Source organism: Malaclemys terrapin, chromosome 14 (genome assembly GCF_027887155.1).
Source record: "Malaclemys terrapin pileata isolate rMalTer1 chromosome 14, rMalTer1.hap1, whole genome shotgun sequence".
In the NCBI taxonomy this organism is placed as follows: Eukaryota; Metazoa; Chordata; order Testudines; family Emydidae; genus Malaclemys; species Malaclemys terrapin.
In genome coordinates this window covers 38674052-38689177 of record NC_071518.1, presented here as the reverse complement: position 1 = coordinate 38689177, position 15126 = coordinate 38674052, and the positions used below count along the sequence as shown (strand labels likewise).

The following is a 15126-nucleotide window of genomic DNA, read 5'->3' as shown; positions in this document are numbered from 1 at the left end:
AGCTGCCTCCCCAACAGCCGTCTCTGAAAGAGGATAAATACAACCTGGACTACATTTTGGTGAGAAGAGAGTACCACAATACTTGTGCTGGGGGGCTGGATAGCCCAGTTTTGCTGCAATGTAGAGGATGAATGCTTAGTATCAGCTATTTCCTCAGGGACGCCTCTGGGAAACTTAATCTGAGAAATTATCCGAGTGACCCCACCTTACGCTGGTACTGAGAGTCTACCCTGGGGTAAAGACATTGACATGACGACACCGGTGCAAGTTTCTCTAATGCGGACAGGCTCTTAAAGGAGATCCCAAAATTTGGCTGTGAATAAGTTAAACAGGCTTAGTCTACTGGAGGTTTCACTACTGCTTGCTCAGAGGGGATGTGTTGCACCCAGAATGGTATTAAAGATAAGACCAAAACCAGCACTTTAGAACGCTGGTTGTCCTCCAAGGCAAGGTGGAGGGAGCCCCAGGGCCACCCTCTCCCTGCTGCTTTCATGCCAAAAGATGCCACTCTACAAATTATGGCTCTTCCAGGCCAAGCCTGTGGCCCTATAAGGACTCAAAGATCTCAAATGACAGAATACTGGCAGCTAGTAGGGCTCAAGAGTCCACCCTGGGCTTACAAACTCCAGCGGGCACACCTAGAAGACTGGAGTACATGAAGGCAGCATATGGTAAAAAGGGGGGTTGCAATCTGTGATGGGGCATGGAAACCCCACACTGGTCAACAAGGGGTTAAGGAGCTGCTCTGGGCTGAGCCAGGTCCACCCCGCCACACCTGCCAGGCAGGCACAGGCTAGGGGGGCGGGGGAAGTAAAAGGGGAGCAGAACAGCCGACATGGGCAGAGCAGAGAAAGAACAGACCGTTAGCCCTTGAGGAAAGGGCTGAGGGAAGGCAGGAGCTTCCCAGACAACCACTGTCTGGGAGGGAGGGCCAGATCCCCACACGCCCTGAGAGGGAGGCGTACCCCTCTCTCCCTTGCTAACTCAAATTATTTGGGTTAATTGCTTTTTGATCAGACGCTGCCCAGAAGGGGAGAGGCTTTAAAGTGACCTGGCTGGAGAGCCATGGCACGGGAAGAGGCAGGCTGCCGCAGAGGTGGAGCAGCCACCTGCAGGAGACCCCAACAGAGAGAGCGAGCTGCCACGCCTGGCCATGAGGCAGCGCCAGCGAGTTGACCCCTTCATGCAATCATGGAGCAGAGTCCTACCGCCCTTCACAGAGTTTGCTAAGGACAATGGACTATTGCACATGAAACTGAAAACCCTGGAAGACAGCTCAACAGTGACAACATTTCAGGTTATGTGACAAAGGGAAGAGTATCACTGCAAGGGTCCTGTGGGATATTTTTCTAAAAAAGCCTAATGCGCCTTGACAGACTTCCAAGTCTTCCTTACCCCACTTAGATGTGCATCCCTTCTCGAAATCTCTCCTGCCACACTCATTATAACATCCCCTCCAGTCCAACAGAAAAGATCTTATTACACGCAGAGTCCGGCTCAGAGAGGAAAACCCTTGCCAGAGATCTGTTTGCTTCGGAAGGCATTGCTTTTGTTGTTTGTTCCCAAATTAACTCCACTTAGTCACCCTTGAAAAAATATCTCATGACATGACATTGGTTCAGTCCAAGAAAAATGAAGATGTGGATGAAAGGGCACGTGTCTGGGTCAGAGGAAGGTTTAACAACAAGTTCTGTTATCCACACATGCCAAGGCTCCCAAGCTCATGTGGGAGTCAAATGTATCTGGCCCGTGTTTCCTGCCTGCCTACCCCGCCCTCCTGCATTGAGACGCTCCCCTTGCCTCTACTGCTGACTGCTGCAGTGGTGGGCAGCAGGCCGAGTCCTCTTCTCCTTTGGAGCGACTGACTGAGCGCATCCTGCTCTGCCTCTGCTCCTCCCAGTCCCTGGCACTCCTCCACACAAGGCCTGGCTGCAAGGCAGGCTGAAGCCGTGTCACAGAGTATTGGGGGACTCAGGGCCCTGCACCCCCGGCTTCCTGCGATTCACCATGACTCTCAGCCAGCCAGTAAAGCAGAAGGTTTATTTGGAAGACAGGAATACAGTCCAAGACAGGTCTTGCAGGCACAGACAACAGGGCCCCCCTCAGTTAGGTCCAGCTTGGGGTCCCAGGGCATGCCAGCCCACCCCCCTTTGGGGGGTCAGAGCCATCTCTGCCTCCCAGCCATCTCTCCAGCCTCCTTCCAGCCTGCTTCCAGCACCCCGCTCTCCGCGACCCCTCCCACAGCCTTTGTTCAGTTTCCCGGGCCCCGGAGTCACCTGACCTCCAACCCCCTCCTGGGTTCTCATGTTACAAGCTCAGGTATGTTCCCTTGGGCAGATTCCCATCCCCCGATGCAGACCATCCTAGTCACACTCCCCTGTCAGCATTCCCACACCCCAGCAAGAACAGTCCCAGTTCGTCACATCTCTCCCCCCTTCGAGACCGAACTGAGCAGGGTCACTTTAGCCAGTGACCTGGGGAAGTTCGAACCTACCCCCGTTCCCATGGATGCCCCCGCATCCCTCCAGTTCCTTGGTGGGAGTTACACCAGGCCCCTTCAGTTCCACGCCCCCCCTTAGGTCGGGGGTGCTTGATGGCACTCGCAGTTCGCATGTGGGAAGGTTTATGCGGCCTGTGCCCTTTTCCCACCCCCATACCTCTGGGGTTCCAACTGGGCTGTGGTCTTCTCCCAGCGCTCCAGTCTGGAGGTCTGTGCTTTGGGCTCTCTTGGTTTAGAGCCGCCCTTTTAACCTTGGCCACCCTCTGGAAAGGCTCCTTTATGCTGGGCAAGGGTCCTAAAGCTGTTTTCCCCTTGTCCCAGGCCTTCCTCCCCCTCTGACAGGGGTCACAGGATCCGCAGTACTGTCGGACAGTAACAAAGACCCCAGGCCAGTAAAAGCTCCGTAGCAGCCTCTGCTGGGTACGCCAGGTTCCCTGGTGGCCTGAGAGGGGAATGTCATGGGCCCGGCACAGCAGCTGGCGGCGATACTTCTGGGGTACCACCAGCTGCCTCCTGATCCCCCCTGACTCCATTTTCCCTGGGGGAGCCCATTCTCGGTACAGGAACCCCTTCTCCCACAGGAACCTTTTCCGGCCACCTCGTCCCATGGTCTGTACCGCATTGAGGTCGGCCAGGTCCCTTATCTTCCGCAAGGAGGGATCTCTCTGCAACTCGGCCTGGAACTCAGCAGCTGGGACAGGGATGGCCACCTGCTCTTTCTCGCCCGCTGGGTCTGAAGCTGCAGCCTCCCTGAGCCGTGTCCCTGGGCGTTCCCTCCCCACCAGGTTAGGGTCCTGCGCCTCAGGCAAGGCACCCCCCCCCAAGGCCAGGGCGCAGGGCCCCTCGCCGGCTCTGACTGCGGGTCACAACCAGTGCCTTTTGGGGGTTGCTTGGCCAGTTCTCCAGGTCCCCCCCCATCAATACCTCAGTGGGCAAATACGGGTGTACCCCCACATCCTTGGGGCCCTCCTTGGCCCCCCACTTCAGGTGTACCCTTGCCACGGGCACTTTGACTGGTGTTCCGCCCACCCCTGTCAAGGTCAGGTAGGAGTTGGGCACCACCTGGTCTGGGGCCACCACCTCGGGCCGGGCCAACGTCACCTCTGCGCCCGTATCCCAGTATCCATTGACCTTCCTCCCATCCACCTCCAGGGGAACAAGGTACTCTCTCCGGAGGGACAGCCCCGCGCCCACCGTATAAACCAAAAACCCTGAGTCGGGGGCATCCAGCCCCCTAGAGGAGCTGGCCTGGGGCCCTTCTCTCTCTTGAGCAGTTGATAAGCTGCCAGCCCCTCTTGCGTGAGAAGCCTGCCCCTCGTCCGTCTGGGCCTCTACCAAGTTAACCCTATGCGGGTTCGGTCTGCTCAGTCTGTCCTTGAGCTTGGGGCACTGGGCCCGAACGTGGCCTCTTCGGCCGCAGTAATAGCAGCTCATGTCCTGTGGGTCCCCTCGAGCCGGTCGGTTGTCCCTGATGCTGGGCATTCCCCGTGGGAGGGGATTCCCCATATTCCCCCTTTGGGAGGTCCCAGGGTGACTCTCTCTCTGCATCGCGGCGGGCCTGTTCCTTTGGGGCTCCTCCCTGCCACCCCCTGACCGGCTCTTTACAAACTCATCGGCCAGCTGCCCTGCGTGTCGCGGGTTCTCTGGCTTTCGGTCCACCAACCACAGCCTCAGGTCGGATGGGCACCGCTCATACAGTTGCTCCAGTACCAGCAGTTTAATCAGGTCCTCCTTCGTCTGGGCCCCACCAGCCCACTTGCTGGCGTATCTTTCCATGCGGACGGCTAGTTGCAGATATGAGATCACAGGGGTTTTATCCTGACTCCGGAACCTTTCCCGGTACATCTCAGGAGTCAGCCCAAACTCACGTAGCAGGGCCTTTTTGAATAGTTCGTAGTCCCCTTTCTCTGCCTCTCCCAGTTGGCGGTACAATGCCACGGATTTGGGGTCCAGTAAGGGGGTAAGGACCCGGAGTCTGTCCACGGGATCAACCCGGTGCAGCTCGCAGGCCGTCTCAAAGGCCTCCAGGAAGTCGTCCATGTCCTCCCCCTCCTTGTGTGGGGCCAGGATGCACTTATCAAAGCTCCGTGCAGTCCTGGGTCCCCCCTCACTCACCGCAGCCGGGGGTTCACTGCCCCTCAGTCTCGCCAGTTCCAGTTCACGCTGATGCTGTCTCTCATTCTCCTCCCGTTCATGCTGTCTCTGTCTCTCTTTCTCCTCCCGTTCATGCTGTCTCTGTTGTTCACGATCCTCCAGCTCTCTCAGTTTTAGCTCTTTCTCCCATTCCAGCCAATTCCGCTCCACGGATGCCGAACGTCGCCGGGAGGATCCTCTGCTGGCCGGCGAGCTTCGCCGGGGGGATCCCCTGCTGGCCGGGGGGGCCACGGCGCCTTCGGTATTTGCTGGGCTCCTCCCCACCCTTCCCCTAGGCATAGGAAGGAGGGGTCTCGGGAAGCCCTCAGCAGCCGGCTGACCACTCCCAGCTGGGACAGACACTGGTGCCTGCGCTGCATTTGCCAGGCTGCTTCCCTGAGACACAGGGATCAGTTCATTCGCGCGATCTTCCTCCTCCAGCCGGGCAATGAGCTGTGCTTTGGTGAGCCTCCCAATGCACAGCCCCCTCTGCTTGCACAGCTCCACCAGGTCGCTCTTAAGCCGCTTGGCATACATCTTCCTGCTGGCCACTCACCGGCCTGTGTTCTCACAGCTCCCCACAGTTCCCAGGGGGACCCCTAGTGTGCCAGCCCTTCTCGAGGTCACCGCCTCTCTGCCAGGGTCGAGCTGCAGACTCCTCCGCCCCTGGGACCACTCGCTGCGATCCCCCCGGGGGACCCTGTTACTGCAAAAGTCCTTCTCGCTGGTCACACACTCCCAGGGGTAATAACCGTCTCTCTCTCACTCTTCAGCACGCCTGGTCCCCGTCAATCCCCCTTCGTTTTACTGCTCCCCAGTCACTTACTGCAGGAAGCGCCGTCCACGGGGTGCAGTAGATCCCGCCGCTGCCACCAGTTGTCACGGAGTATTGGGGGACTCAGGGCCCTGCACCCCCGGCTTCCTGCGATTCACCATGACTCTCAGCCAGCCAGTAAAGCAGAAGGTTTATTTGGATGACAGGAATACAGTCCAAGACAGGTCTTGCAGGCACAGACAACAGGGCCCCCCTCAGTTAGGTCCAGCTTGGGGTCCCAGGGCATGCCAGCCCACCCCCCTTTGGGGGGTCAGAGCCATCTCTGCCTCCCAGCCATCTCTCCAGCCTCCTTCCAGCCTGCTTCCAGCACCCCGCTCTCTGCGACCCCTCCCACAGCCTTTGTTCAGTTTCCCGGGCCCCGGAGTCACCTGACCTCCAACCCCCTCCTGGGTTCTCATGTTACAAGCTCAGGTATGTTCCCTTGGGCAGATTCCCATCCCCCGATGCAGACCATCCTAGTCACACTCCCCTGTCAGCATTCCCACACCCCAGCAAGAACAGTCCCAGTTCGTCACAACGCTCCCCTTGCCTCTACTGCTGACTGCTGCAGTGGTGGGCAGCAGGCCGAGTCCTCTTCTCCTTTGGAGCGACTGACTGAGCGCATCCTGCTCTGCCTCTGCTCCTCCCAGTCCCTGGCACTCCTCCACACAAGGCCTGGCTGCAAGGCAGGCTGAAGCCGGAGGAGCACTGCTCCATCACGGGGTGGGAGAGGAGTATCATCTGGCCCCCTAGAGCCACAGGGGGAAAGCAATCCGGTCCTCCAGGGGAAACAAAAACAACAGCAATAGGAATTTGAGTGGAAGGAGAGAGAAAAGGAAACCTTTGAAGGGAAGAGATGGTGGAAGTGCCACAAAAACAGTGGAGAGGAGAGGAGAGTAGGCTTGCTGTCCGCTCACATGAGAGTGGAGGTGAGTGAAAACCCAATGCTCGCCCCTCCCCCCAAGGTAAAAAGTGTGGGGGAAGACAAACTCCGCTGGAATAGTTCCAGGCATTATGGGGAAAGAGGAGGAATGGCCATCCAGCTTGACTGAGGGATGGAGCTTCAAATACAGTTCAGATAAGTATTTAAACCCTGGGTGTTTATCTGAATGGATCCCAAAATCTGCACCTTGCAAGGTTCCCCTCCCCCTCCCCCGGCCTTTCTGTGCATTTTGCTATCCTCCTGCTGCTTGAGCGTTTGGCTGGGTTTTGAACAATGCAGCATTAAGATGCATTCCCTTGTACTTACCCAATGTCACGTCGCTCTCATCTCCAGTCATGAACCATTTCCCACAAATAAAATGGGTGGTGTCCAAAAAAAGAGGACGGAGATCTCCCTCCAGCCTCTAACTAGGAGGCCAATTCACTGCTAGTTATGGGAGCAGAAAGCTGTTCTCGTTGCCCATCGCACCTTTGCAAGTTTAGAATCACCAGTAAACGAGCCGTGTATCATTTTGTGCTCCCCACTGAACTCCCCTGTTTTCCATCTCTCACTTATTTACTCTTCCCAGTTTTATTTCTTTAGTTCACCTCTCAGATTTCACGAGGATCTATGGAGATGTTTTACTGAATGTGTTTTTTCATCTTCACCCCAGAGTTTTGAATAGATTGGGAAGACACAATGACATTTAGAAGACATGGTACAATCATGCATCCCAAGGAAGGGTTCCTCACAAAAGCATGGTGGTACCACTGCGGATGGGACACCTTAAAGCCAACAGACACTTAATGCCATCTCTGCCTTTCTGTGCTCTGGATCAGACAACTGCACGCGTCTCCCCAACAAGTAAAGGCGAGGCGAGGCACTCCCCGCTTAGCTGTTCACTGCCCTAGGAAAAGCAGGTTGTTGGTTAATAAGTTTCACCTGGATAGCTATTTCTGCTGGCCTCACAAAGTAGTTTCTTTGTTAACAGAAGGTAAACAGCTCCCTGCTGCCAAGTGGGGCAGCACAGAATAGGACAGCGTAAGTGGTCTCCATTTTGAGTTACAGAGTTCTCTATTCACACTACCCCAACCTGCATGTTAACCCCCTTCCATGACCTATGTGGAAGGCATTTACCAAAAATGTCCCAGGTTTTACAAAGGCTATCATTCGGTTTTTACTGATTTTCACTGGAATTTTGAACCACTTAAATACAAAACAAAGTGCCTGAACTCCCCAAATCCAGCTCCCCACTTTGGAAGGAGACAGTAGCTCACTAATCTAGGCCCCCAAAGCCGGGTAGCATACCACGTCACATGCCAGATGTGCCCCAGTAGAAGACTGCTACAGCATCCAGACCCAGACAAGGCAGACCAAAGATCAGAATTAGTCAAATTATACAGATACCATGGGACATGGAAACGATGGTGTGCTGGACAATTTGAGATTCCAGCAGCTCATTCCCATAGACCAGCCGTAGGCCTGTTTACAGAAGGTCAGACTAGATGACTAGAATGATTCCTTCTGGCCTTGGAATCTCTGAATAGTGCCGGACTGAGTAACTGCACACTAGGAACACAAAGCCTTCTGCCATGTTCAGGGCCCTGCTCCCACTAAAGTAGAGAACATTCCAAGCGCCTGTCCGCTTCCTCCCAGATAACCCACTTAAGAGTGCCGGAAAGGAAACCAGACAATTTCCAGTTAATTTTAGCCTGCGTTGCAGAAGGGCCCAGATAATCATTCCAGAAACCTCTGAAGCCTCAATGTGCACACATATGCCAGTCACTGTTATCTTGCAGATCTGCTTATCCCCAACTCCACCTCTGACAACACGCACAACCAGACCTTCAGCACCTCTTGCCTTATCTACTTACTGCCACTCCCCCACATAGCGTTCCAGCTCTCCAGAACGCTGCTATTTCCTCATACATTCAAAGCATGACCACATCAACCCCATCCTCAGACACTTCTGCTGGTTCCCATTCCTTACAGGGACCAGTCCAAGTCAAAGTTTGCCTTGATTTATTCATACATTCTAGGACTGGAAGGGACCTCGAGAGGTCATCGAGTCCAGTCCCCTGCCCTCATGGCAGGACCAAATACTGTCTAGACCATCCCTGATAGACATTTATCTAACCTACTCTTAAATATCTCCAGAGATGGAGATTCCACAACCTCCCTAGGCAATTTATTCCACTGTTTAACCACCCCGACAGTTAGGAACTTTTTCCTAATGTCCAACCTAGACCTCCCTTGCTGCAGTTTAAGCCCATTGCTTCTTGTTCTATCCTTAGAGGCTAAGGTGAACAAGTTTTCTCCCTCCTCCTTATGACCCTTTTAGATACCTGAAAACTGCTATCATGTCCCCTCTCAGTCTTCTCTTTTCCAAACTAAACAAACCCAATTCTTTCAGCCTTCCTTCATAGGTCATGTTCTCAAGACCTTTAATCATTCTTGTTGCTCTTCTCTGGACCCTTTCCAATTTCTCCGCATCTTTCTTGAAATGTGGTGCCCAGAACTGGACACAATACTCCAGCTGAGGCCTAACCAGCGCAGAGTAGAGCGGAAGAATGACTTCTCGTCTTGCTCACAACACACCTGTTAATACATCCCAGACTCATGTTTGCTTTTTTTGCAACAGCATCACACTGTTGACTCATATTTAGCTTGCGGTCCACTATAACCCCTAGATCCCTTTCTGCCGTACTCCTTCCTAGACAGTCTCTTCCCATTCTGCATGTGTGAAACTGATTTTTTCTTCCTAAGTGGAGCATTTTGCATTTGTCTTTTTAAACTTCATCCTGTTTAATTCAGACCATTTCTCCAATTTGTCCAGATCATTTTGAATTATGACCCTGTCCTCCAAAGCAGTTGCAATCCCTCCCAGTTTGGTATCATCCGCAAACTTAATAAGCGTACTTTCTATGCCAATATCTAAGTCGTTAATGAAGATATTGAACAGGGCCGGTCCCAAAACAGACCCCTGCGGAACCCCACTCGTTATGCCTTTCCAGCAGGATTGGGAACCATTAACAACTCCTCTCTGAGTACGGTTATCCAGCCAGTTATGCACCCACCTTATAGTAGCCCCATCTAAGCTGAATTTGCCTAGTTTAATCGATAAGAATATCATGCGAGACCGTATCAAATGCCTTACTAAAGTCGAGGTATACCACATCCACCGCTTCTCCCTTATCCACAAGACTCGTTATCCTATCGAAGAAAGCTATCAGATTGGTTTGACATGATTTGTTCTTTACAAATCCATGCTGGCTTGGAGACTTCATAAACCTCCTCTCTTCTCTCCACCCCAGATCCTTCCCCTTTGCATCAGCCTGCTCTGTGACCACACCCAACCTTGTCAATGCTGGTCCAAGAGCCTCCTCCTTTGCAACTCCTGTCTGCTCCGACTGTATCCCTCTGGCATTTTTGAAGCTGTGACTCTACTTTTTGCCTGTCCTCTTAATTTCTTGTCTCATCTAGCTCTGGATCATTTTGGGATGCACTTTGTAGGAAACATACCATAGAATACATAGGTTCTCCAAAGAAAAATGCAATCCTTTGTCGAGCTATCTACGTGTGGAGAGTTAACACTCATGCCCCATTAGCCAGTAGTTCAGGGGTTTTGTCACCCCATCAACAGGATAGAAACTCCAGATGAGGCAGCTAACACACCAAGTGTCCAAGGTTGCATATGGAAAAAAAAAAAGAGGACCTGATGCTCACCTCACAGCTGACACTGAAGAGCAGTCAAAGGGTGCTGCACTGTGAGAAGTAGGATCATTCCAAGGAGTTTCCTCCCACTTGTGCCCAGGGGGAAAGCTAAAAGTTGCAGGCCACTATTCAAGAGTGTGAAGACAGCCCAGAAGTCCTGCTCGACCTCACTCTTCATTAAACCAGCTCTGATTTTTCAGACTGGGTAAGAGCTATTGTGGCACCCTGAATGGCTGACACTTTTGCCTGTTCAGTCACAGTTAACAGAACCCTCAGTGTACAAGAAACATTATATAAACTCCAGATGGCGCAGGAAGCAGTGCTGGTGACTCAGAAGACATCACTGTTTCCTTCAAGTCAGTTCTCAGTCAATGCATCAGTTTGGTGTTGGGGCCCTGTGCTACTGGAGATGACATTTCAGAATACAGCTAAAACTGTGGTTGTTAAACCAGGAATACACTGCTAGAGGAATGTTTATGCTACACAGGAATAGGGCCGGTGTCTGCTAACCAGCAAGCTATAGGCTATGTTTAAATACAAGACCCTATGCTGACTGTTTCCATTCTTTGTGTGCATAGGGGGGTTTATCAAATGGATTTGAGCTTGGATGCTGAGGAGCGATGTCTTCCAGTACAGTTGCCCGATGCTGCCAGGTGTCCATGGGAAATGAGAAATCCAGTCTGAATTGATTTAACCTGACTAAAGGTTTCGAACCAACCAAAGGACAAGCCAACCAACTCCTCCATGAATTATGAAACAGCTACTAGAGGTCAGGGCACAAATCCCTCCACCCCATCCTCACTGGCCCAGCCCCTGGTCCCTCCTCGGTACTGCCCAAACAATTTGCTGTAATGGCTCAGCTCCAAGGCCTGCTCCTACCAAAAGCCTATGCCCAAGGCACAAACCTGCACCAGCCTAGTGAAGCAGGGATGGGGAAGTTCTACACACTCTATAAAAAGGGGGTAGCCGTGTTAGTCTGTATCCACAAACACAAGGAGGAGTCCGGTGGCACCTTAAAGATTAGCAGATTTATTTGGGCATAAACTTTCGTGGGTAAAAAACCCACTTCTTCAGGTGCCAAGAAAGCTAGAGGGCTGCACAAGATCGGGATGTCCACACCCAACAAGCCCAGCCCATACATAGGCCCTGCCCTAACCCCACTTCCTCCCCCCCCACACACACAGAACCCCCCCAACCATGCAGGGCCCATCACCACCCCGCTTCCTCCAGCCCAGCACCCCCTCAACCCATTGCAGACCCCCCACACCATCTCACTTCCTCCTGCCCTGCCCAGCCCTCCTCACCGAGCCCACACCCCTGCCTCACCCTGCTTCCTCCAGCCCAGCCCCCCAACCTCATGCGGGCCCCAGTCTGTGCTCTGTGCAGGCTCCACCCCCAGTGCAGGCCCCACACACCCCAGCCCAGCCCCCCGAGACCCATTGCAGGCCCCCTCACCACCCCACTTCCTCCTGCCCAGCCCTCCTGACCGAGCCCACACCCCTGCCACCACCCCGCTTCCTCCAGCCCAGCCCCCCAACCTCATGCGGGCCCCATCCCCGCAGCCCCCCGCGACCCATTGCAGACCCCCACACCACCCCACTTCTTCCAGCCCCACCCCCAACACAGCTTCCCCCAGCCCCGCCGCCGCATGGCCCCACCCCAGGCCGGGGGCCCGCGGCCGCCGCTCACCGGCAGGGGCGCGCCCAGCAGGCGGTGCAGGGCGGGCAGTTGCGCGCCCAGCGGCAGCGCCTCCGGCAGCGGGTGCACGGGCGCGCGGCGCGGCTCCGGGAAGCTGGCGCACGAGAAGGGGTCGCTGTCATCCAGGTACTGCAGGCGGCAGAGCGCGGCGCCGGGCCCGGCCGCCATGGGCGCAACACAGCGCAGCGCAGCGCAGCTCCCCGCGCGCCCACCCGGCGCAACTGCCCGCGCGCCGCCGGCCTCGGGGCAAGGCCGGGACCGCGCCCCGCCCCGCCCCGCCGTCCGGCCTGGGGCGGGGCTACGGCCCCAGCCAATCGCTCGCCGGTAACCGGGACAACCGGCCACTACAGAGCAGCCGATTGGCCAGCGCTGCCGGGCAGGCGGTGTCTGGCTGCGGCTAAAGGGCCCTGCGCCGGGGAGCAGCCGCCCCAGCCCCCTCCCGCAGGGTCCGGCGCAGCCCGCCCGGGGGCCCAGCGCTCCCCAGCGGCCGGAGCAGGCTGTCCCCGCCGCGGGCCGGGCCGGGCCGGGCGAGCTACGTGCGGCTGCTGGAGGTAGGGGACCAGCTGCACCAAGTGCCTGGGGCGCGGCGGGGGGGAGAGGAGAAGGGGTGCAGGGCAGGGGGGCGCAGTGTTAGGGGAGAGGGGGCGCAGGAGGAGGGGAAGGGGCGCAGGGGGCTGGGGAAGGGGCGGGGGGAGATGGGGGCGCAGTGGGCAGCGGAAAAGGGACGCAGGGGGAACGGGAGGAGGTTCGAGGGGGTGGGGTGAAGGGGGTATGGGGAGGAAGGGGGGTAAGGGAAAGAGGGGGTTTGAGGGGGTGCATGGGGAAGGGGAGGAAGGGGTGCATGGGGAAGGGGAGGAGGGGGTTTGAGGGGGTGCAGGGGGAAGGGGAGGAGGGGGTTTGAGGGGGTGCAGGGGGAAGGGGAGGAGGGGGTTTGAGGGGGTTCGAGGGGGTGGATGGGAAAGGGGAGGAAGGGTTTGAGGGGGTACATGGGGAGGAGGGGGTGCAGGGGGAAGGGGAGGAGAAGGGGTGCAGGAGGGAGGCACAGGTGTTAGCAGAGAAGGGGATACGTGAGCATCCCCATAGGCACTAGGCGGGTAAGGGGTGCACAAGTGGGGTCATGTGATGGAGCGTACATGAAACGTGCTAGCAGGGCTGCTGTACGGGACTCTGTGGGCGGTTAGCTCAGGATGGAGCTGTTGCCTTCACCAGACCCCTTGTCTGGCCATGCGCCACTGGCTCTGCTCAGGCCCCCTCACCTGTGTGCAGCGCTGAGCCCTGGCAGAACCGTGTTGCCAGCCTGGGGCCTGGCCCTTCCCAGCGCTAGGAGAGAAAGGACACCTGGGGCTAAGACTCTCATTAAAGTTGCTACTCACCAGATGTGCCCACTAGAGGGTGTTGGAATTTGAAGAGACTCCTCCCTGGCCCGCAGTTCTCTGTTGACAAGCCAGCGTGCTAGCTGCACAGCTGTGGCTCTTGTGAGGCCTGGCTGAACATGGCACTGACACCCCCATGGGGCACTGCTCAGGCCCCTCACATGGTCGGTGTTGTCCTGGGGCCTTTGGCGCACACAGGGCTGATTTCTGCCCCTTGGCTGTTGCCAGCCTTTGACCCTCACACAACTGCATGGCGGTGGCAAGGAGGAAAGGCCTCCTAGAGCCCCACATGGCAGCAAGCGCACCCCAGCACTCACCTGTGCTCAGCTCCATGGACCTGGGGAGTCCCAAGCTGGAATTCCAGCGGAGGGGTCTGGCCCCTGTCACTCACACATGCAAATTACAGTGGCCAACTTTTATTTGACCCTGTTCTATTCTGTAACAACCTTTTCTCTGCATTGAACAGATCACTGGGATGGCGAAGGAGTAACTCAGGGAGGTACAGCTCTCTTGTGCCAGTTCCACAGCCACTTGAAACTGCCATGTGCCTCTGTGCTGCACGCAACCGACTTGGAGAGCTTCACAGCTGTGGCTGGGGCAGAATCCCCATCACCTGCACCAAAGCACAGGGCCCCGATGCCTGAGCTAATGGAGAATCTCTGCTATCTGTTAGCAGTGCAGGGCCCATGACAGCCAGGGGAACGATGAGAGGTACATGTATACACACACCAGCCTGTTCGTTACACACTTGCCTATATAGACAAAGCTTGCCTCAGAACCAGCTGTTCAGATCTTCCTTCTGACATCAACATAAGAAATCTCTGTGCATCAAGGGCTTCCATCCCATAACCTCCAGGCTTTGCGTGGGCTTGTCTGAGATGGTTGTGACATATGGTCGTCTTTCTTTTTATACAAAGGTATCACCATTGGTGCACAATTGTGATAAATCTTATACAAGTATGTGCTGTTAGGTATCCATGAAAATGTTATGAGCTGCTAAGTATTATTTTCCTATTTAAATCCATATATCATCATTGTATCTGAAGTTATGAAGTTTTGCTATGTGTTTGTATCTCAAATGTGTTCTGTTCCTGGATATCAGCCACAAGACAGATTTGCATCAAAGCTAGTCAGCCATGTGTTGATGGCCCATAAAGAGAATCAACTCTTCAGTGAGCCCCCCTGAGTAGGTACTCTGAGAAGGCATGCTGACACTGGGTGACCCATGACTCAGCAATGGCATGTAAGGTCAGATGATCCAAGATTTCATGTTTGTGCCAGTAACTTTCCATGCACATAGGTTCAGGATCTAAAAGTGGAGACTGTGACGTCACTTCTTAGCCTCTTTCCTGCTCCACATCTCTGGATTATGATTTCTAACAAAGAAGAGTTTAAAACAATGGACTGAGGACCCCAATATTTGGGATGAACCAGAGCCACTTATTACAAACTGTTAGATTTAACATCACTGCTATTAACCTGATCTACAACCTCTGAAACCACCTGTAATGCACATGATTCATTTTAACCTCTAATAATTCTCTTCCTTTTTTGTATATTAATAAACTTTTAGGTTTTAGTTTCCAAAGGATTGGCTACCAGCATGGGTTTGGGTGAAATCTAAATGACCTGGAGTGTGTGTCTGGTTCTTTGGAACTGGAAGAACCTAATGTCTGTGATTCTTGGTTTACTAATCATTTATCACAGAAGTCTGGATGGTGCATGAGGGCCTGAAGGAGATTCTGTGGCTTCCTGCGATCATTAGTAGTTCTGCCATCTTACTTTGGAAAATTTCAGGTACAATGGTAATCCTCAAAAGTAAAATCTCCCCAAGGGTGTGATAAATTGAGTTAGTTTAGCACTTCTGTGGTTTAAAGGAATTTGCCAGAATCCCTTTGAGGCATCCAGCTTGGAGCATACTGTATCTCTTTTCACTTTGGGGAGCAAGTCAGCCAGTGTTAGGAGCATTTCC

The 15126-nt window shown here is 54.6% G+C and overlaps 1 protein-coding gene and 1 long non-coding RNA gene across 3 annotated transcripts in view; one reads left to right on the top strand and one right to left on the bottom strand.

Moving 5' to 3' along the window:
- Nucleotides 1-12001, bottom strand: part of FHOD1 (formin homology 2 domain containing 1) — a 68133-nt gene extending 56132 nt beyond the window's left edge. The window contains exon 1 of one of the 2 annotated variants that reach the window (XM_054048949.1): nt 11773-12001. In XM_054048949.1, coding sequence (XP_053904924.1) covers nt 11773-11949 — 177 coding nt within the window. In that variant the 5' untranslated portion in view covers nt 11950-12001. The remainder of the gene's footprint in view (nt 1-11772) is intronic. The other variant, XM_054048950.1, reaches the window with a different exon arrangement.
- Nucleotides 12002-12078: 77 nt separating this feature from the next.
- Nucleotides 12079-14736, top strand: LOC128848736 (uncharacterized). Its single transcript, XR_008447104.1, has 2 exons — nt 12079-12332; nt 13621-14736. It is a non-coding gene; the product is annotated as an uncharacterized LOC128848736 (long non-coding RNA).
- Nucleotides 14737-15126: the final 390 nt, after the last annotated feature.